Source organism: Ursus arctos, unplaced genomic scaffold (assembly GCF_023065955.2).
Source record: "Ursus arctos isolate Adak ecotype North America unplaced genomic scaffold, UrsArc2.0 scaffold_12, whole genome shotgun sequence".
NCBI classification, from domain to species: Eukaryota; Metazoa; Chordata; class Mammalia; order Carnivora; family Ursidae; genus Ursus; species Ursus arctos.
In genome coordinates this window covers 62,365,080-62,386,342 of record NW_026622786.1, presented here as the reverse complement: position 1 = coordinate 62,386,342, position 21,263 = coordinate 62,365,080, and the positions used below count along the sequence as shown (strand labels likewise).

The 21,263-nt window shown below is 42.9% G+C and overlaps 1 protein-coding gene across 1 annotated transcript; it reads left to right on the top strand.

The window, feature by feature from the left end:
* The first annotated feature begins 28 nt into the window (after positions 1 to 28).
* On the top strand, positions 29 to 20,864 carry LRRC42 (leucine rich repeat containing 42). The gene is made up of 8 exons (XM_026498041.4): positions 29 to 221; positions 5,665 to 6,151; positions 11,858 to 11,989; positions 13,176 to 13,294; positions 14,528 to 14,616; positions 14,803 to 14,916; positions 18,652 to 18,736; positions 20,365 to 20,864. Exons 2-8 carry the CDS (start codon positions 5,679 to 5,681, stop codon positions 20,637 to 20,639), a joined length of 1,287 nt encoding a protein of 428 aa, XP_026353826.2. The 5' UTR covers positions 29 to 221; positions 5,665 to 5,678; the 3' UTR covers positions 20,640 to 20,864.
* The last annotated feature ends 399 nt before the right edge of the window (positions 20,865 to 21,263 follow it).

The following is a 21,263-nucleotide window of genomic DNA, read 5'->3' as shown; positions in this document are numbered from 1 at the left end:
GCCCAGCCTTTCCCCCGCCCCCCCCTCCCCGCCCCTTGCCAGCCCCGCGGTCCCAAGGCACCAGGTCGCCCCCAGCCCCCTCCCTCCTCCCAACCTCTCTCGGTCCCACCCTCCCTAGCTTTGTGCCCGCGGCGCCGAGCCGCTTCCCCCATCAGCCGCTCCGCGGGAGGAGGGAGCCGCCACCGAGAAGCTGCCGCTCGCAGCCCCGGGCAGGGGCACAGGTAGGTGGCGGCCGCGGGCTGGGCCGCTCACGCAGCCCGGGGCTGCTAGTGGGGGCGGGGGCGGGGTGTGAGGGAGGGGCTGGGTGGGGGAGGGGTAGACCTGGAGGAACGGGGTTGGGGTGTGGTTTGGGTGAGAGATGTGAGGATGAGGATATAGGGGTGTAGGAGATGGGTTTAAGGGTGGGGTCGGGGTGCCGCGTAGAGTAATTGGGGGTAAGGTGGGAGACGGGAGCAGGGTTAGTTTGGGCGGGCTCGGGGAGGGGCATGCGTGGGAATTGAGGAAGGGATGGAGAATTGCAGTACTGGGGAAGGGGAAAACGGAGTGGGATTTGAGAAGTGTAAGAAGGAAAGGATCCAGGATTGGAATAGAAGGGGTGGGGTCTTGGGGGTAGGGAAGAAAAGTTGGGGCTGTGGGTTGTGAAGTTGGGCATCGTGAGGCGTGAAGGAAGCGGATTTTGAAGGTTATAGACAGAAGACAAGAAAAGGGATGGGAAGATTGGAGTCCTAGGAGAGGGAATCCCAGAGACTGGGAGGAAGGGAAAAATACTTGGTGAAGGACAGAGGAAGAGTGCCTGGGGGTGGAACCGATGGGGGTGGAACTAGTGAGGGAAGGAAGGAGAAGCAGGTGGAGGTGGGATTGGGTGTTGGGGACCAGGAACCTCATTTCAGAAGGGCCTTGGTAGCATTGGAAGGGCCTGAGGTGTGAGAGGTGGGGCCAGGGATGCTGGGACTGGGTGAAGGGAGGGGAGTTAGGATTTGGGGTGTAGAGATTGGGTTTTATGTTAAAAATTATAGAGTTGGCAGGTAGAAGAAGTGTAGGAGTGTCAGGATGTAGGAGAATTGGCATGCTCCTGGAGGGAAGTCGGGGGCTGGGTATGGTGTGGCCCTCTGGAGCTTTGGGGAAAGAAAGGGTATGGGTGAGAAGGCAGGTAGGAAAGGCACTCTCTAGGGAAAAAATAATGAGAGGAGTGCAACATTGAATAGTGGTGGTGACGCAGAACACCCATGGTAAGATCATTAATTGGTTATTGGTGGCTTGGAACTAGTTTCTCTTAAGTTTTTGTGTAGAAATTTTCTCAAGAATACGGCATTTTCAAATAAACCAAAGGTGTCTGAAGCCTTGGGATGAAGGCCATGGCTTGACAGATGTTTTCCTGGAGTGTGGATGTGGGTAATTTCTGCCCTGGCAGAGGGAGGAAGGGAGGCCTCGGTGTAGCTCTGTCCTGGCTCTGTTCCCACCAGTTCTTTCCTCAGATGTCCACTGGTTTTTTTTATCTCCTACCCCCAACTTAAGCCAGTGAATACCAGAGGGATCAAACAGGTGGGTGAGATTAATTTTTAACATCTTTTTTTAATCTTTAAGGCTGATGTCATATTTTTATTCTTGAGAGACAGCATCATGCAGTGGAAAGAGCTTAAGCTTTGGAGTAATACAGCCTTGAGATGGAATTCTGGCTCTGCCACTTACTAGCTCTGTTCCTTAAGTTACTTTACTTCTCTGAGCCTCTTTACCTGTTAAATGGCAATCTGACCTCATAGGATTGTTGAGGGTTATGTGAGATCACTTAATTGAGTACCAAACACAATGCTTGGCAACTGGCAGGTGCTTAATAAATGGTAGCTATCACAGCCGGTATCATTGTCATCATCACCGTCATTACTATGATTTATTTTAAGGGATTTGTTACTTTGCCTACTAAAGTTAGGTGCTTTTTTTTTTTCTTCCTTCAAATTAGAGAGCCATATAGACTTGGCTCACAGTTTTCATCCTGTGGACTCTGTCTCTGTTCCCTCCCTCCAGTCCAGTTGATTGGGATGGTCCTGCTTCTTGCTTGGTAAACTGGCTTCAAGATCTAAAAAGTTGTTATGTTTCGTTATCAATTATTTTATTTTGCCTCTTATTCAGAGAGGCTATAGAGAACTGAGTTCTTAATGTAGTAAGATGAAATGATATGCTTTGTGGCAACTTCGGCTCATTTGTGGTGGCTGAATGCTAGAACGTGCACCATGTAATAATTTTCTGTGGGGTTGTATGGTTTACAAAACCGCCTCTCTGGAGACAGGCTGGGAGACCAGCAGAATGCCCTGTGACTCTGTTGATCTAATATAAAATATAGTTAATGCAGATCTAAACTGGACATTCTTGCAGATACTAATTATTTTAATTTTTCAGTTTGTAGGGGGGTTTTGCTGTGGTGTAGAACAGGCCCTGTCGCCTGAGGGCCCATTTAGAATAGACCGCCGTACAACAGCCAGGCGGAAGCAAAGCCGCGTCAAGAAGCTGTATGTGGAATTCTCTTGCCTTTATGGTTCTTTTTTTTTTTTTTTTAAGATTTTATTTATTTATTTGACAGAGAGAGACAGCCAGCGAGAGAGGGAACACAAGCAGGGGGAGTGGGAGAGGAAGAAGCAGGCTCCCAGCGGAGGAGCCTAATGTGGGGCTCGATCCCAGAACACCTGGATCACACCCTGAGCCGAACGAAGGCAGACGCTTAACGACTGCGCCACCCAGGCGCCCCTGCCTTTATGGTTTTTAACTTTGAAAGGTTTAAACACTGATTTAATTCTTAGCTTATTTTATAGTACTTCACAAACTCTCAGGAAGCTTTTTATTGAGAGAATGCAAAATGTACAAATTTAGTAGTAGAAATCAAAAGTTACCAGGATTTCCTGAACCAAGGTTATTAGTTCCTCAAGTACCTTCATTGAAGAGCAGAGGAGCCTTGGGGCTTCTGGACAGAGAATGTGGATTTTACTCTTCAGGAAATACTGGATTTTTTTTTTTCACCATTTAGAAAGACAACTAGCATTTGGTGAGTAATTTAGAAGTAAAAAATAGCCAGAACTGTGCCTTTTTTGAAAGTGATCCATGCAAAGAGAAGCTGCCAGGATTTGGGGCAGCCTGGGTTAGCGTCCTTACTCTGGTCCCAGGCTGCTTATGCCCTCTGCTGGATGGAATCAGACTTTTCTGATTTTACCTCAAGTGGTCATTTATCTATTTGTCCATTTGATGGACAAAGTCTGTGGAACACACTATTGCGGAACACACTACTGGGGTGAGGGTTAGGAGTAATACAGATGGACAGACCCTGTTTCATTGTCAGGGAGCTTAGAGTGTGCTGACCCATTATCATATGTACTCTTCATAGAATCTGGCTTTCTATTATTACAATCAAGTTATTCCTTTTTAGGGCCATGCCTGGTGACTAATTTCTCATCCACAGGTAGAGTAGGGCTCTGAATGTCCAAATCCAGGGATAAAGACTGTGGGGATCTGCTTTATCTCCTCATTGAGATTAAAGTCTGCGAGGTAGAAGGGGCCAAATGCTTACCTCTGTTGGAAGAAGAGCTTAGAATAAGTGAGGCATCTCCTTAGCAGCAGTCACTGAATACTGGCAAGAGTATGGGTTATAAGAGCTGCCACCATGACAGGAGTTTTTTGTCTGGGTTTTAGGTTTTTTTTTTCCGCCTGGTAGTACCAGTAGCAGTATCCTCCCATCATTTGCTTTGCTTCTACCACCTGCAGAAGGGTCTGGCAAGTGGGGGAGGAGCCTGCAGCTGTTGCCTAGAAGAGGAGCTGGCTCCTAGCAACAGTATCAGTAGGCCCTGCAGCTCAGAGCACTAAGTCTGTCCCTTTGAGGTCTCACCCTTCCTCATTCAATTCAGCCCGTATCTGTTGAGGGCTTACTCAGTCCTAGGCACTGTGTTGGGCCTAGGAAAAAGAGATGAATCAAGTCAAATAAGTGCCTTACCTTCAAAGAGCTCACAGCTCTGGGAACATTAGCAAGTGACCATAGGACACAGTGCTAAGTGCTATATATAGAGGAGACACTGGTGCTCTGGGAAAACCAGACAGGCATGCACTGGTGCAGGGGTTAGTGAAGATTTCCCAGGAGAGGAATGGTGGTTGAACTGAGTTTTAATGATGAATATAGATTAGCTACGTCAGAAAAGCAGAGAAGGACGTTCCAGCCAAAGGGAGCAGAATAGGCAAAGACCAGTGGGACAAGAGAGCACAGCCCACTTACCTGATACGTCATGGCCGAAGAGTAGGGCATAAGAAGCTGAGCAGGAAAGGGTGAGGCTGTCAGACTAGGCAGGGCCCTTCTTTCTGATGTGCTTTTACACACATAATTATCCTCGGGAGAAACAGGGATCGTACTGCTGCCCACAAACAGGATCACTGTTTGATCTCCAGAGACTCAGCATTTTTGATCACTGACTTGATTGTTTGCTGACACTTCTACGTGGCATCAGAGCTGTATCGCAGCCCTGCATTGATGCAGAAGAAGCTGGGTTAGTTCACTCTAGAAGTCAGAGTGTTTAAAGATAGTGGCAGCTGTTTGACATATATAGAATTTTAGCTCTCACCTCTCTTTACATTGTTGTGGAAATGATAATTAAATACTTCCATTTAACATAGGAATTTCTCATGTACTTTTGAGATTTCAGTTTCTCAGGAAAACAAATATTTATTCCAATTAATGCTTGAGCACAAAATGTCACCCATAGGATTGCATAAATGCCCACTGTTTTTGGTGTTTTCAGTTACTTAAAAAGTGTCCTAATAGAGCCTTAAGAAATATGATGTTTCCAAGGGGTAGAATAGCTTTTTTTTTCCCCCAGCTCTTTTGATAGAGGTCTTTCTTTGTAGATCCAGAAAACCTTGTTGCTGGTGGTCTATGCAAGGCTTAGCAAACGAGTAAACTTTAGTTCCACAAATACCCACTCAGGGTCTGTTATATGCCAGAGCACTATGTTAGGGAGTCTGGATGAATTAAACATGGTCCCTCTCCTCAAGGGGCTCAAGGCAGTGGAACACAGGCCCAGAAGTAAATCAGCAGCAGAATACTGAGCCAACAAAGACGTGGAAGGTGCAAAGGTAGCGAGGAGGTTACTAGTTTCTGGTCTTCATTCTGTGCGTAGTTAATGTTTTTAAAAACAAACAGTAAATTCTATATGTACTGTTTGTAACTTGAAATCAATAAAAATTTTATGGTTTTAATGGCTGCATAACATTCCATGGTAGGGATGTATCATGATTTATTTGATAACACCCCTGTTGTTGGACATTTAGGTTGTTTCCAGTTGTTTTGCGGTTATCAACTGTGCTGCCATGATTTTCCCTGTAGATGACTCTGTGTACTTCTGTAACTTCCCCAGGGTGAATTTTAGAAATGAAATTTGAGCTGGCTTTTGAAAGGTGAGTAGGAGTGCACCAAATACAAAGAAAAGGGGGAAAGTAGAAGACAGCATTTCAGATACAGGTAGTAGAGGCAGTCCGCAGTGTCTGAGTTCACAGGCGGCTGGGAGCTTCGTTTCCCCGAACCAAGCAAAGGGCCTTCCTGGTAGGCTCGTAAAGCTCTGGGCACAGCAAGATGAGGTTACGTGTTACAAATGGCGTGTTCATTGGATCTGCTTCCTTTGTGCCTTGCTTTTACAGTTGCAACCAAGGCAATGTCTTACTACCTCAACTCAGAAAACCACCTGGACCCAGGACCCATCTATGTACGAGAAAATGGTCAGCTGCACATGGTCAATCTGGCCTTGGATGGTGTCAGGAGTAGCCTGCAGAAGCCAAGGCCTTTCAGACTGTTTCCCAAAGGCTTCTCTGTGGAGCTTTGTATGAATAGGGAAGATGATACTGCACAGAAAGAGAAGACTGATCATTTCATCTTCACATATACCCGGGAGGGGAATCTTCGGTACTCTGCCAAATCTCTCTTCAGCCTCGTCCTGGGCTTTATCTCCGACAATGTTGATCACATTGATTCCCTTATTGGCTTTCCTGAGCAGATTGCCGAAAAGCTGTTCTCTGCTGCAGAAGCCAGACAGAAATTCACTGAGCCAGGTGCGGGGCTAAGGGCTTTACAGAAATTCACAGAAGCCTATGGAAGTCTAGTACTTTGCTCCCTGTGTTTGCGAAACAGGTGGGTATTCTGATTAGGATATTGAGTATTTTATTGGGTGTATTCATTCTGTCTAGTTCTGGGGCTTAGTGGGCTTGGGAGCTTCCCCCATCAAATAGCACTTCAATTTAAAACTCCCAAAGTGGTGGGCCATTTTGAGAAAAATCACTGTCTTTCTCCCTACTTACCCCCCCACCAGAAAACACAGCTTTATTTTGAAATCATTTCGCCACTGCTTGATTGCCACCACTCCTCCATTCAGTAAAAAAAATACTCTTCTACCAACTTTTCTAGTATGAGAAAATAGAAATGACAAGATATGATCTGCCGAATATCTCTTGGTGTGCTCTTGGAGGTGTGAAGATTAGTAACCAGAGTTGCCCTGTTCCAATGATCAGACCTCTAGATATCGAGCATTAGATAAAAAAGCAACTTTTAAAGAGTGATTAAAATTTCAGGTATCCTAAACTTTGGAAATTTTCAAATAAGGTCTGTTCACTTTAAAAATAGAAACTGCCAGTTATTTTATTACCGGCAGAAGATGGGTTTATTCAGGAATAAAAGAGAATTGGTATCTGGGACAGTCAAGCTATGGCAAAACCACAGGCAAGTCTGGGGGAACAAAGGAGAGGCATTACTTTTTTAAGGAGAAAAGAGGGACGTTTGTTACAAAGTAAAAGTCCATTGGAGTAAACTAGGAGTTTGAAGTGTCGTGGTTTTTTATTAATGAAGCTATTGCCAGGAGAGATGAGGAAAGCGATTCTTCCTTTGGGAATGGTAGAGTAGTATGCATGTGAAAAGTCAAGTCCATGTAAGGTCAAGTCGGGCTCTTCCTGTTGGGTCTAGGGCGTGAGAGCTCCCCCTGCTGAAACCTCACGACTCCCATTTTAGTGAGGCTTCCCCACGATTCATTTTGACAGGTCCCAACACCAAGGTCTGTTTTCTAGCAGAGCAAATGTTTTCTCTTGTGACTTGCCTTTGCTCATATACTTTGATTGACTTATTTAAAGGTTTTAGGGGCACCTGGGCGGTTTAGTTGGTTGAGCATCCTGGACTCTTGTCCTCAGCTCAGGTCTTGATTTTGGGGTCATGAGTTAAAGCCCCGCTGTGGGCTCCATGTAAAAAAATAAAAGTTTTTATTCCGCCATCACGTAAAATGACTTTTAAAGCATCTACTAATAAAAAAAACAAAACAAAACTTTAGGGGCACCTGGGTGGCTTAGTAGGTTAAGCATCCAACTCTTGGTCTCAGCCCAGGTCTTAATCTCAGGGTTGTGAGTTCAAGCTCCGTGTTGGGCTCTACTCCGGGCATGGAGCCTACTTTAAAAAAAAAAAAAAAAAAAACTTCTAAAAATTGTGGAAAATTTTAAAAATAGAAACTGCCATGGAAAATAATTCAAGCACAAAAAGGTGTAAAATGAAATATAGCCTCCCTCCCATTTATTTCTTCAGAGGCAGCTACTGTTCGCAATTTCTTTAATGTCATTCCAGAGACATCTTGTACATATATGTGCATCTATAGCTCCCCCCTTTGTTATACAAGTGGTAGCAAACTGCTTAACACTGTTATGCACCTTGCTTTCTTTATATATTTTGAAAATCATTTGCCGTCAATACCTGTAGATTTTAAGAATAACTGTGTAGTATGCCATCATGTGAACTTTTTTTATTAGAAAATGTGAAACATAGCTTACTATTAAGATGCACCATCAATATGACCATTAAAACAAGGCTAAAAAAGTAGCATGGAAGAGGAGAAAGTCATACCAGAAAGCATAAGCTAAATTCATATGCTTTAAAAAACAAAAAAGAGGGGCACCTGGGTGGCTCAGTTAGTTAAATGTCTGCCTTTGGCTCAGGTCATGATCTCGAGGTCCTGGTGTCAGCCTGTCCATCAGGCTCCACGCTCAGTGGGGAGTCTGCTGCTCCCTCTTCCTCTGTCCCTCCCCCCACTCATGCTCTCTTTCTCAAAAAAAAAAAAAAAAAAAGGCTTTAAAAAACAAAAAGAAGCAATCTTTATTTTATTGGCTCATAGAATTAATGGTTTCACCTCAATCCAAATGTTGTACTTTAAAAAGACAAGGCGTGAACGCATGCAGACAAGCATAGCCGTGGACTTAGGAACTGAGCAGGTACCTTCTAGAAGCTCTGTCTCTATGCTGTGGTTAGTCGTGGCTAAGCCTGGAGCTGCTGCCAGTAGAAAAAAGAATTACCTTGCCTAAATGAAAAAGCCAAGCAATATTTCATTGTAGCACATATATTTAAAATACATTTTATTTCTTCATGTTTTGTTTCATGTTATTTACGTTCATTGTAGAAAAAATAGAACAATGAAAAGTAGAATTATGATAGATATCTTGTTTTAAAATTATAAAGGCAGTACATATTTGGGAAATATATAAAGCTGTAATTTTAAGAAATTCATAATCCCACTATTCATGATAATCATTTTCAAATATATACCTTTATACATTTGGGAATATCCTCTATGTACAACTTGTATTCTGTTTTTCCGCCATCTACCATTCTAGCTTAAGTATTTCTCATGATATTGAAAATGCTTTTTATTCATTTGTGATGTCTGTATACCACTCCAGTGGTCAGTTTGGATGAGAATAGCACTTTCATTCACGTTTGAGAAGCACATAAATTAGTAGCATTTCTGGAAAGCAGCTTAGCCCCATGCATCAAGAGCCTTAAAAATATCCATACCATCTGATTGACCCATTAATTCCATCTATTGGGAATTTATCCTAATTTTTAATGTAATACTCAGACACGGGAACAAATACTTTCGTATAAGGGTGTTCATTATAACACTTTGTAATAGCGAAAACCTGAAAGCTGAATATCCAACAATAGGAAATGAGTTAAGCCAATTATGGTACATTCATATGGAGAAATAGTGTATAGCTATTAAGATAATATTGAAAGGTCATTTGAAATGGTGTGAAATGTTCATATATGACACATTTAAAAGGGTTAAAATTGCATATACTATATGATCCAATTTTTTTTAATCAGGAATTTTTATGTGTATTGCATATATAGAAAGAAAAAAGTTTTTCAAAATATAATCTAGATAGTGGGATTGCAATTTGTTTTAATTGTCTTTATAATTTTTCACATTTTCTTAATTTGTTCTACAATGAATGTGTATTTTATAATCAGAAAAATAGAAGAAACGTCTTTAATGTGATCTTTTGGCTCATAGTTTATTGCAACAATTCTAAACTTCGCTGTCTTGTTCAGATCCAAGATCAAGATTTTCACTTGTGGGGGCACCGGGCTGGCTCAGTCGGAAGAGCCTGGGACTCTTGATCTTGGGGTCATGAATTCGAGCCTCACGTTGGGTGTAGAGATGACTTAAAAATAAAATCTTAAAAAAAAAAAAGAAAGATTTTCAACTGTGATCCCAAACTTCCCTTCTCCTCTTGAATCCCCAGAGGAAAATAGGAAGAGGACAGGAGATTGGGTTTGCATTTATAATCCAGGGCTGATGCTGTAGCAGCAAAGGTTTTACCAGCACAAAGGGTTCAGGTCAAAGGGAAAGAGATTGAGAAAATTATTGAAAATAAGATAATTGGGGAGGTTCAGGCACTTACTGTGTTAGTAGGGTAGGTCGCAAAGCTGCTTGTCAGAAGGAGAAGCGGTGTCTTTGCAACTGATTTCCAACCCTATAAAAACTATTTCCTTCCTGTGCTGAAAGCCCAGTGATTTTTAATCCGACTAGTGGTACTGGGAGGCCTCACATTCCACCCTGTGTAATGAAGTGATTATAATAACTACCATGAAATGAGGTTCTATAAGATGCCATGTACTTTTGGAATATCGTTTATCGTTTTCTTAGTAATCCTTAAAAGAAGTAATCATTTGCCCCATTTGCAGCTGGAGAAATTGAAAGTTAAGTAACTTTTTACGGTCGTACAAGTAATTAGGATTGTTACAATCCAAACTTAGGTATATCTGACACTAAAATATGTCTGTGTTCTATTACTTCTCCATTACACTATTCTGAACTCGTTAAGGGACAAATTGGAAGACCAGTGTTGAGCAAGACCCTAGAGCTTTGATCATGTCCTGGATAAGCATCTAGTAGTGTCTGTGGCTTTGCATGTTGGTTTCTCAGCCTTGATTTTTGTAATGTTTGTTAATCACATTATACATTGTTATGTCCTTCGCAGCTAACACTTGTTTCAGAATTACTAAAAATCTTTTGGTTAATTGATCAAAGGATGTGTGTTTTCCTTTCTCTGATTGCCAGTAATCCCCCAAATCCCCATTAACCCACTTCAACTCTGTGATTGGAAGATGGAAAACAGCAGCTTTATTTACAGTGCAATTAAACTACGTCTGAGTAAATAAGGCTCAATTGTGTACCCAGCTGAGCTCTGTCACCAGGCAGCTTAGAGAGGGTGTCAGTGCCCCAGGCCATCTGTACCTAGCAGTCAGGCCAGTGATCAGCTTCAGTACATCTTATTTTGATTGGAGGTAGGGAGAAAAGAGATCTGACTTTCCTCTTGTCCTCACCTTATTCCATCTTGTTTTTGGTAATTATGCTCTGTTGACAGAAGAAAGAAGTGAACACTTTTAAGTGTAACTCCACAGATCCTAGCGTACCGTTTTGCTATGGAAACTTCTGGACACCTATGAGGAAAGTGGATGAGAAACGCATGCTCTTTCCACAAGTCAGTTTTCCTGTTCTCTTAGGATCCTCTCCTCTCTATTTCCTGTCACACCTAATCCCTTTTCATTTTTTTCTCACTGACATCATCTGAAATAGATGAACAACTAGAAGGCAGGGTGGAGGCCCCAGCTTGGGCTGCGGAATGCCCTTTTGATCTCCTTTTCCTTTCCAGAGCCTCCCTGATGCTTCCTGATGACAGTTTGGCAAGGTGCTCCAGAGTAATTAAACTGTTTGTGCTCACACGTTTGTCTTAACCATCTAGATGAGACGGAGTCCTTGTAGTCTGTCATACTGCACGTACTTTGAGAGTAAAGTTACCAGGCGCAGTGGAGTGGGCAGCTACTGAAACACGTGTTTGAATAGAAATGACAAAACGTGGTCTGCCACGTATCGCTTGATATATTCTGGGGGATGTGTAGAGATTAGAGCCCAGAGTTCCAGGCACTGTTCCAGTTTTCAAACCAGTAGATACTGAGCATAAGATAAAAGGCAACTTCAAGGGGCACCCGGGTGGCTCAGTCAGTTACGCATCCGCCTTTAACTCAGGTCCTGATCCCAGAGGCGCCCTGCTCAGTGGGAAGTCTGCTTCTCCCTCTCCCTCTCCTTCTGCCCCTCTTCCTGTGCGCTCTCTCTCTCTCTTTCTTGCTCACTCTCAAAATAAATAAATAGAATCTTAAAAAAAAAAAAAAAGCGACTTCAAAAGAACGAATGATTAAGTTTTTGAGAATCCTAAAGTTTGGAAATTCTCCCATAAGGTCCCAACACCAAGGTCTGTCTTCTGACAAAGCAGATGTTTTCTTTTGTGTCTTGCCTTTGAGTGTATATTCTTATTTGAAAGTTATTCCTCCACCATCATCTAAAAAGACTCAAGGCATTCACTAATTAAAAAATTCAACCTGTGCCTACATAGAAATTGGTAAAGTCTGCTTATTACATTGTTCTTTGTCCTGATGGAATGTCGACTATATCCCAAAGCCACAAATGGTAATGTTTTAAAAGAAGGAAAAGAAAAGCTATTGATTGCTCTCCATGCTCCACAGATATCTGGTGATTTCAGAAAAACTTGAGGAAATTAAGTCTTTCCGGGAGCTGACCTGCTTGGATCTCTCCTGCTGCAAGCTCGGAGATGAGCATGAACTTCTAGAACATCTCACCAACGAGGCACTGTCTAGGTATTCACCTGCCACCAGATGAATTGTTTTGTGTGTGGTTCTTTTTAAAGGATGATCCAGTGGGCTCACTTTGAAGAATGCGGATTACTTTCCAATCCTGTGTTTATTTGCTAATTTTTTTTTCTTTCCTAAAACATTTTCAATCTCCTTTACTGGGCACAAGCAATATAGACTGAACAGTTTGTAGGAAAGTCAGTCAGTTGGTTCATCTTCTAAATAACCTTGATTTCAACATGTAATACATGAAACTATCTGGGGTGAAAATGATTTTGCCCTTAGTTTGTGCAGTCCTAGTTTATTCTAACAAGAGATACTTATACAGTTGTCTATAATCATTCTTTTCTATTTTAACTATCAAAGAACTATAAATTATTTAATAAGTAAACTATTAAAAACCGCCTAATTCTCTTCAAGAACCATAATTTAAAGAAATCGCCCAGTACCATTCACAAATAGTCCAACTGATCTCCAGTTGCTCAGTCTGGCCAGCAGACAGGAGGCCAGACGGATTCCTTTGTGGTTTCATAAACAGCCAGAAGCATAACAGCATGACAAACTCAAGTCTAACCAGCTTCCTGGGGCCTGCCTCAGACAGCGACACCTACACACTGCCCCCATACAAAGGTATTTTTGTGTGAGGTTTAGTAAAGTTTCAGATGTCTTGTGTGTGGGACAGTGGAGCAAAGTAATACACTAATTTCAAGTTAGCTGGATGGACTGGGTTATGGGTGTACCTAAAAACCAATCTGAAAATCTAGATTTATAAAGCTAGTTAAAATTAGAGGATTGCTTTGCAAGAAGAATTTTCACAAGAGTTCTTTAGTAGACTTTCCTGACATACTTAGAGTGTTTTTGGTTTTCGCATAGGATTTGTCATGAATGCAGCTTTTGTGTTAAGCAAGGTATATCTATCCCTTTAATGAAGTCCCTGTTTACCTCGTTTGACCATATACTCTCAGTGCCCTCTGCCATCTGAGATTAGTACTACATGACACTTCGATCCCTAAGTTAGCCCTCAGTTAGTAAATAGCACCAAAAGGTTTATAACTCTGTTAAATGCCCTGGGTGTGAAATAACAGGCTGGTGAAGATATTGTGTGTTCTTAGATGAAATTTATGAAAGCCTGTTCTTGTATGTAGGCTTTCTCAAACTCTATGTGATGTACTTATGGACTTTGTTTCCCTAGTGTAACTCAGCTCCACCTGAAGGATAATTGTTTATCTGATGCCGGTGTGCGGAAAATGACAGCACCAGTTCGAGTGATGAAAAGAGGCCTTGAAAATCTAACATTATTAGACTTATCTTGTAAGTTTCATTAGAAATTATAGTTCTTAATGTTGGAAGACTGGCATTAGAAATCACCTAGTTTTTCCCCGTCATTTTAGAGGTGATGAGATTAAGGGTGGTGACTTTCCTAGGACCCACAGCCAGTTAGTGGCAGAGCGGGAGGTTCTTGACACCTGACCACATACCTTTCCTGGTCGGCTGCCATCTCTTTAGGGTAGGAAGAGCCTTGCCACATTCACCTGGGCCACTCACTGTGTGCAGACAGGGCAGCCTCTCATCACAGTCATGGCATGTATAAAGGACACTTGGCTCCCTTTTAACCTCCTTTGAGTTGCTATCCATAGTGTCTGTCAGTTGGGTCTTTCAGTCAATACTTGATGAAAATCTGGGTGAAGTCACAGTTGTGATAACTTAAATCAGGATTAACCCGATGTTGACTTCAGTGGTAGAAAGTTGATAGAGATCATTTACGATTGAACTGAGCATCTATTCAGTAGGTGACAGGGTGGTATGCCGTCAAAGAATGAAAGGAACAGGGGTTGAAGGTCAGAGGATACTCCTTGCTCTGCTTTTTTTTTTTTTTAACAGCTGTGTACCCTTGAGCAAGTTAGTTAACCTCTCTGAGTCTTGACTTCTGTAAAATGAAGACAGTAGTGACTGTCCAGCCTCCCTCCCAGGAAAGTGTATTTATTCAGCAAATATTTTTTGAGCATCTTGAATGTGCCAGGCATCGTACTCATCGCTTTGAGGACTCAACGCTAAATGTAGTACTGTCTGATTTGGGAAGGTAATTATGTATGAAAGATTTCTGAGAACAGTGCAAGTTAGTAAGAGTAGTAATAGTCTCTGTGTCTAAATACCTTTGAAAATCTCTTAAAAGTATTTTTACTTTGGAGGTGAAATAGCCATGGGCAAAGTCCGATAAACCATTTTAAGACATGTTTATGTGTGCCGTTTTCATAAGGCTCCAAATTAAACCCTTTGGGATAACTTCCTGGCTTGTTTATTTTTCTGCTAATCCCCACCTCCTAGAAAGTTAGAGCTTTATATAAAGGATCTTAAGGGTCATCTAGTGTGGCTGTTCCAAAGTACAGGCAGGATGAAGATAAGATTCTCATATTAGTTTTCACTGAAAAGTTTGCTCGCTCAATACTTTGTATTTTATCATTGGCCTTTTTTCTGAGCTTACTGTTGGCGCTCAGCGGTAGCTCTAGTGTACACTGTTATACAGCCTGTGTTTTTGACATCTAGGTAACCCTGAGATCACAGACGCGGGAATTGGATACCTCTTCTCTTTTAGAAAACTAAACTGCTTAGATATTTCTGGGACAGGGCTCAAGGTAAGACATTTGTTCCCTTCTCTTATTCCTCCAGACTCACGATTAGATATTTTTTGCTCCTGCTAATTGGTGTTCAGAAAGGACTGTGGTATTTGTATTTGTGGTATTTGTGATAGTGTTTATTTCCGACTGAAAGCAAGCAAGAACTGACCAGATGTGTGTGCATTCTTGTTCTTTCCCTCGCAGGACATTAAAGCCGTCAAACACAAGCTCCAGACCCACATAGGCCTTGTCCACTCCAAAGTGCCTTTGAAGGAATTTGATCACAGTAACTGTAAGACAGAGGGCTGGGCTGACCAGGTACTGCAGATTTTTCTTTTTCACAGTGCATATGGCTTTTCATTTTAAGTCACCAGCTGCCTTAGTCAACACTTGGAACAAACATTAATCTTCTGGGTAGTCTGGCTGAATTACCATCTTCACGTCATATCGAAGACACTGAGGGCCCATACCTGACCCAGCTACTTAAAGCAAGGTGTCAGATGCCAGTCCTTAGATCTCATGCTCTGATCTCTAGATCGGGCCTCATTCTTATTCACCCTAGGAAAAAATGCCGTCTTATAAAGACTCAGAAAATAAGCGAATTCTGGCTCGCTATGCAAAAAAGCAATACGTACAACCGCAGAAGGACACATTCTCTTAGCAGCGTGTGGATGCTGGAAAGAGAATAAGTCACGCTGATAAGGGTTCAAATCTGACTCTTCCCCTTAGTTTGGACAAATTTCTTACCTCTTAGAGCTTCAGTGAGGAAATGTCTTTTTTTGTCTTCTCACTGAGCAAACCCTCCCATTTTCAGCTTCTTGGACGACTTTCCTTTGATTCTCCCTTGTCTTCTTGGTAGTCTTCCTCAACTTAGTAAAGTATAGACCTAAGTATGAAGTCAGAAGGTAACCAAGTAGTAGGGGACCAGTAGGTGGCAGCTTGCCTGTGGCTGGTGCCTTTCTTCTTCAGACACTTTGATGTTTCTAGAAGACTCACCAAACTGTTTTGTTCTGGGTTCCTCCTTGGCCCCACTGCAGTGTATGACGGTGGACCTGTCCAAGTGCATAACTGCAGCGCCAGCTCCCTGTAAGTCGGTATTTCAGGGGCACTTTCATGTTTGTGCACGTAAATGCGTGCTGAAATCATGGTAACAGCTGTAGCATTGGATGAATCCTGCGGATACGCAGTGGACTGGGGGCAGGTGTGGGATGGTCATACAAAGGCTGATGAAGTTTGGTAACACGTGACATGGTGGAATGAGCATAGGCTGTGCGGTTAAGGAGACACGGGTTTGGGATCCTGGCTGGACAATCCGATAGCTCTATGACTTAAGGCAACTTTGAGCTGCTGTTTCTTCATCTATAAAATGCAGAAGCCAGGATCTCTCTTACAGAGCTTAGTAAGGATGAAGTAAAATACCTAGCACCTGGCCTGAAAGTACAGGTGTACCATGGAGACATTGTGGGTCTGGTTCCAGACCACCTCAATGTAGCGGATATTGTAAATAAAACAAATATTGCAGGGCGCCTGGGTGGCTCAGTCGGTCAAGTGACAGACTCTTGATTTCGGCTCAGGTCATGATCTCAGGGTCCTGGGATTGAGCCCCACATTAGGCTCCATGCTCAGCAGGGAGTCAGTGCTTAAGATTCTCTGTCTTCCTCTGCCCCTCCCCACCATGCCCCCCCTTTCTCTCTCAAATAAATAAATAAATCTTTTTTAAAAATACAAAAATTGCAATAAAGCAAGTCAAATGAATTTTTTGGTTTCCCAGTGCATATAAAATTTTTGCATATACTATAGTCTGTTAAGTGTATAATAGCATTATGTCTAAAAAAAAATGTACTCACGCTAATTAAAAGTATTTCATTGCTAAAAAATGTTAGCCATCACCTGAGCTTTCAGTGAGCTATCACTAATGACCATAAGACATGTAATGATAATGAAAAAATTTGAAACGTTATGAGCATTTCCAAAATGTGACACAGAGACATGCAGTGAGCACCTGCTATTAAAAAAATGGTGCCGACAGACTCACTTCACACAGGGTCGCCACAAACCTTCCATTCGTAAAAAACGCAGTATCTGCTAAGTGTAATAGAGCCAAGCTCCGAGGTGTGCCTTTAAGTTGACAGGGCTCCTTCATCCACGCAGCTTCATACCACACACCCTGCGCGCACCCCTAGAGCGTGGCAGCGGCATTTGCGCCATCGCTTGCTGATCCCCTGTTGAAATGTTTCAGGCTGACTCCAGTCTCCTGCCCCGCTCTCTGCGGGAGACACAGGAAAATGAGGCCAGCTAAAAGGAGTCCCCTCACTTCCCTATCTCTGTCTCAGAGTGTCTCCCATTTCTTCAGCCATGTCCTGCTTCCCTCCTGTCCAGGGGGTCGGGTGTGCCACGTGATTCCAGGGATGAGCACTTGAGGGTTTGTTTTTCGGTTAGTCTCTGAGATCTCCAGCTTTCTCCGGGTTATTTCGTTCAAAGTGATTTCCCTCTGCTGCCCCACCTTCAGTCTTCAGTCTCACGCTTTGTTGGCTGCTTGCTTTCTGTGTATAAACATGATTAACTCTTTTTCTGACATGTTCTTCATCCCCCCAGTGCAGCTGCGAAGTGGTTTCTAGGATCTTGCCCACCTCCCCACTGCCCACGCAGCTGTTAATCCCTTGTAATCTAGGTCTGGCCTCCACGGCTCTTCGGTGGGTGTTTTCTTGAAGGTGGTGTGTGATCTCATTGTCCACCGTCCTGGGCCTTTCTGCACTGCTGGTATGAACACGCCTGCCTTACGCTTTCCTCTCCTGGCCTTTCTCCTTACGCCCCTCTCACTTCTCCCTCCAGCTCCTGCTGATTCCTCACTTCTTCCTCTCCTCCTCTGTCTTCTCTTACTCTCCTGGTGATCCTAACTGTTCTAAGAGCCTTAACTGTCCCCGCAGGGAAGATTTTGCCCTCTCTGACACATCAGACCCATTCCTAAATACTGTCCATCAATCTCTACTGGCACCCCAGATTCAGTGTGTCCAGAACCAAGCTTATTTTCCCCTTCCCTCTCCCCAAGCAGCTCTTCCTATTGACATTCTTATTTCTGTTAGTGGAAGAACTGTTTTCCGTATTGCTCACTGAGTCACCAGGTTTGGTTTATGCTGGCATTCTCTTAGAGCTGACCCGTTCCCCAAGTCAGGGAAGTACCATACAAGGGATGACACCTAGTATTTACTGGGTGCTCTCTGTGTGCCAGACACTGCTAAACCCCTCATTTAGTCCTCACAGCAGGCCGGTGGGGGGTGAGCTGTGTACTATTATTACTGCTATTTTACAGATGAAAATATTGAGCCTAAAAAATGAAATCACTTGCAAGGATACCCTGGCTAGTAGGTGGTGGCGCTAAGCCTGGAACTGTTTTTGTATTCTGCATCGTCCTGTCCCTGTGTCCTGAAGTGTTCTCCATGGTCATTGTGTTGCACACTGTAATGAGAAATATTAAGTTAAAAGTTCTTGTGAAATAATCACTGTCTTTACTCATGTATAGTTTATACTCAGCCAAATTTCCAAAAGAATTTGTAGTAGCTTACAATAGAAATACTTTTGTAACAGTTTTGGGAAATGGAAACTGATCATGAAATGTCACGAAAACATGGAAATGTGGGCATTTTATACACATACAAGAGTTTGAATAATATTTGCCATATTTTCAGGCATGAAAGTGAGTCTAAGATGAAGTGTGAAAAGTATTATGACTAAGGTTTTACATTTTATTATTTAATGTAAGGATATACACTTTTTTCCAACTTGCAATAGAGATGAAAACAGGGAATCCGCTTTATAGAGTTTTCCCGAGTCACGCAAATGCATATATCCAACGTGTTTGTATTCTGATCAACTCCTGCGCTGAAACAGAAAATCCAGGCTTGACTTAGTTACTCTTACCACCACCTGTCATCTGAAGGAAGAGTACCACAAAGATTTGTGTTTATGGAAAGGGAGCTGGGGGGGAACAAGGAAAGCTTGAGGTTAAAAGCTTGAGATTTTGTTCAGATTCAAATCTTTCCAAATACATTTTAGATTGTTCTGCAGTGGGAACGTGTGACTTCAGAAGCTGTGAAGCCACGAGAAACCGGGGAGCCTCGAACAGCAGCTCAGCACTTCTGTGAGAAATTCCCTTGTCTTTGCAATTTTTGCTGTTAGGTTATTTGCACCCTTAGAGCAGTGAGGCCATTTTCACCCCGTGGGAAAAGTAATTATGATAGTATTGATTTAAATAGGTCCTCATGACTTGTATTCTCCCAGCATGCTACAGTGTAAGTTCACACTTCGCTTTGAGCACCGTCACCAGGAACATAGTTAAGTGTGTGTGTGTATGTATATCCCATCTTGTTCCAGAAAAGATTTGCAGTAGCACAAAAGTAGATAGAGTACAGAACATTAAAAAAGGAATTAAGTCTAGCCAAAGGATAGAAGCATCTCAGGAATCCATCAAAAGATGAATGGATGGATAGTGACGCTCGGCTGGCTCATCCGTGGAGCGCGCCCACTCTTGATCTTGGGGTTGTGAGTTCAAGTCCCGTGTTGGATGTAGAGATTAAATAAAAATAAAATCTTGAAAAAAAGAAAAAAATATGGATGGATGAACAACATGTATTTCCATACAATGGAATATGCAGGAAGAAAATTTTGGGGCGCCCGGGTGGCTCAGGTGGTTGAGCCTCTGCCTTCGACTCCGGTCATGATCCCAGGGTTCTGGGATCGAGCCCCAAGTTGGGCTGTCTGCTCAGCGGGGAGCCTGCTTCTCCCTCACCCTCTGCCTGCCGCTCCTCCTGCTTGTCCTCTTGCTCTCTCTCTGTCAAATAAATAAATAAAATCTTAAAAAGAGAGAGAGAAGGAAATTTTGACATAGTGTTGTAACATAGATGAAATTTGAAAAAATTATGCTAAGTGAAATAAGCCAGTCAAAAAGAAACATGTTTTGCGATTCTTCTTATAAGAAGTTCCTAAAATAGTCAAGTTTATAGAGACACAAAATAGAGTGGTGGGTGTCAGGGACTGGGGGGAGGGGAAAGGGAGTTACCATTTAACAGGTACAGTGATTCCATTTTGCACGAAGTGAAAGTTCTGGAGAAAGATGGTGGTGATGTTTGCACAACAGTGTGAATGTACACAGTGCCACAGAGCTATACACTTAAAAATGATTAAATCAAGTGGTAAATTTATGTATATTTTACCATAATTTTTTAAAGGAGTCAAGCAATAAAATCAAAGTAGAGGAAAAATAAAAGTAGCAAAATAAGAGTACATGGCATACCAAACCCATAGGGTAAAGTGGTATCATCTGCTAGCGTTGTGCCCCAGATGTGGCCCTTGTTTAGAAGACGAAGTCCAGATTTTGAATAATAATAGGTAACGTTTTCTAAGGTTTTACTGTGTGCCAGACATTGTGCTGAGTCACATCATGCTTATGAAATCAGTTTTATATCCTTATAAAGATGAGAAAACAGAATCCCAGAGAAGTTACTTGCCCAAGGCCACTTATCCAGGAAATGGTAGATCTGGGATTTGGATCCAAATCTGCCACCCTCCCACGTGAGTACATGCCTTCAGCCTATGCTGGGGCATATGCCACTGTTAGTCGACAGGGCACTCAGAAGGGGATAGAATGAACCCAAGCTTCTCCCTGTTTGGGCCTTTGTCGTCTTCCTCGGATCATCTTTCTGGACTCGCGCAGGCATTCGCACAGCCCCGTGGTCAACTCATTGCCCCTCCCTTCTGTCACTCTTGCAGATGGCAAGCGGGCTCGAACAGAAGCCCCTGTGAAGTGTCCCCTGGCAGACCCCCACGTGAACTCTTCTGAGAAACTCCAGTTCTATAAAGAGAAGGCCCCAGACTGCCATGGGCCATTGTTAAAGCGCGAAGCTGTCTCAAGCCAGGAGTCAAAGAAGAGCAAGAAGAGAGCTTTTGAGGAGCCAGAGAAGGAACAGAGCAACTCTTCACAGTCTGCAAAGCAGACGTACGTGTGTCTTGCCGTGGAAGACTGGGACTTGTTAAATTCCTACTGATTGGTAGACAGGCGTTGGCCTCTTTCCCCCGACTCTAATGTATGAGGAAAGGGGGCTGATGGTGTTTTCCTTTTTGTTTGACTTTACCTATGGCATTAGCATAGCAAGCGGATATTTCTACTTTTGTGGTGGGGGAGGGGAATGCTATGGAAGTATGTAATAATTTCTAATGTATATTTTCAATACATAGTAATTTTTTCAAATAAATGTTTTTGCTGTCCTTAAGTTCCGTTTGTGAAATGTAGACTGGAGCCACAGGAAGTAACACTTTGGTTTGGTATGGAAAGCCATGTGAATTAACAAGGCAGCTTAGCATGACTTGTTACAACAGGGTGGCTCAGCCAAGAAGGGGTGTGTGTGTGTGTGTGTGTGTGTGTGTGTGTGTGTGTGTGTGTGTGTGTGTGTATAGCTACCATTTTTGAATGCCTCTTGTGTGCCACACCCTGTCCTCACAACAACTATGGAAGACAGATATTAGCCCCACTTTAGAGTTAAGAAAACTCAGCCTCAGGGGGCACCTGGGTGGCTCAGTTGGTTAAGTATCTGACTCTTGATTTCAGCTCAGGTCTTGATCTCAGGGTGGTGGGCTCAAGCCCTACACAGGGCTCTGCACTCCACACTCAG

Coding starts and splice junctions, on each gene's coding strand:
- LRRC42 (XM_026498041.4), top strand. CDS start 5,679: ATGTCTTACTACCTCAACTCAGAAAACCACCTGGACCCAGGACCCATC. Junction 14,617..14,802: donor TTTCTGGGACAGGGCTCAAG/GTAAGACATTTG, acceptor TTTCCCTCGCAG/GACATTAAAGCCGTCAAACA. Junction 14,917..18,651: donor CAGAGGGCTGGGCTGACCAG/GTACTGCAGATT, acceptor AATACATTTTAG/ATTGTTCTGCAGTGGGAACG.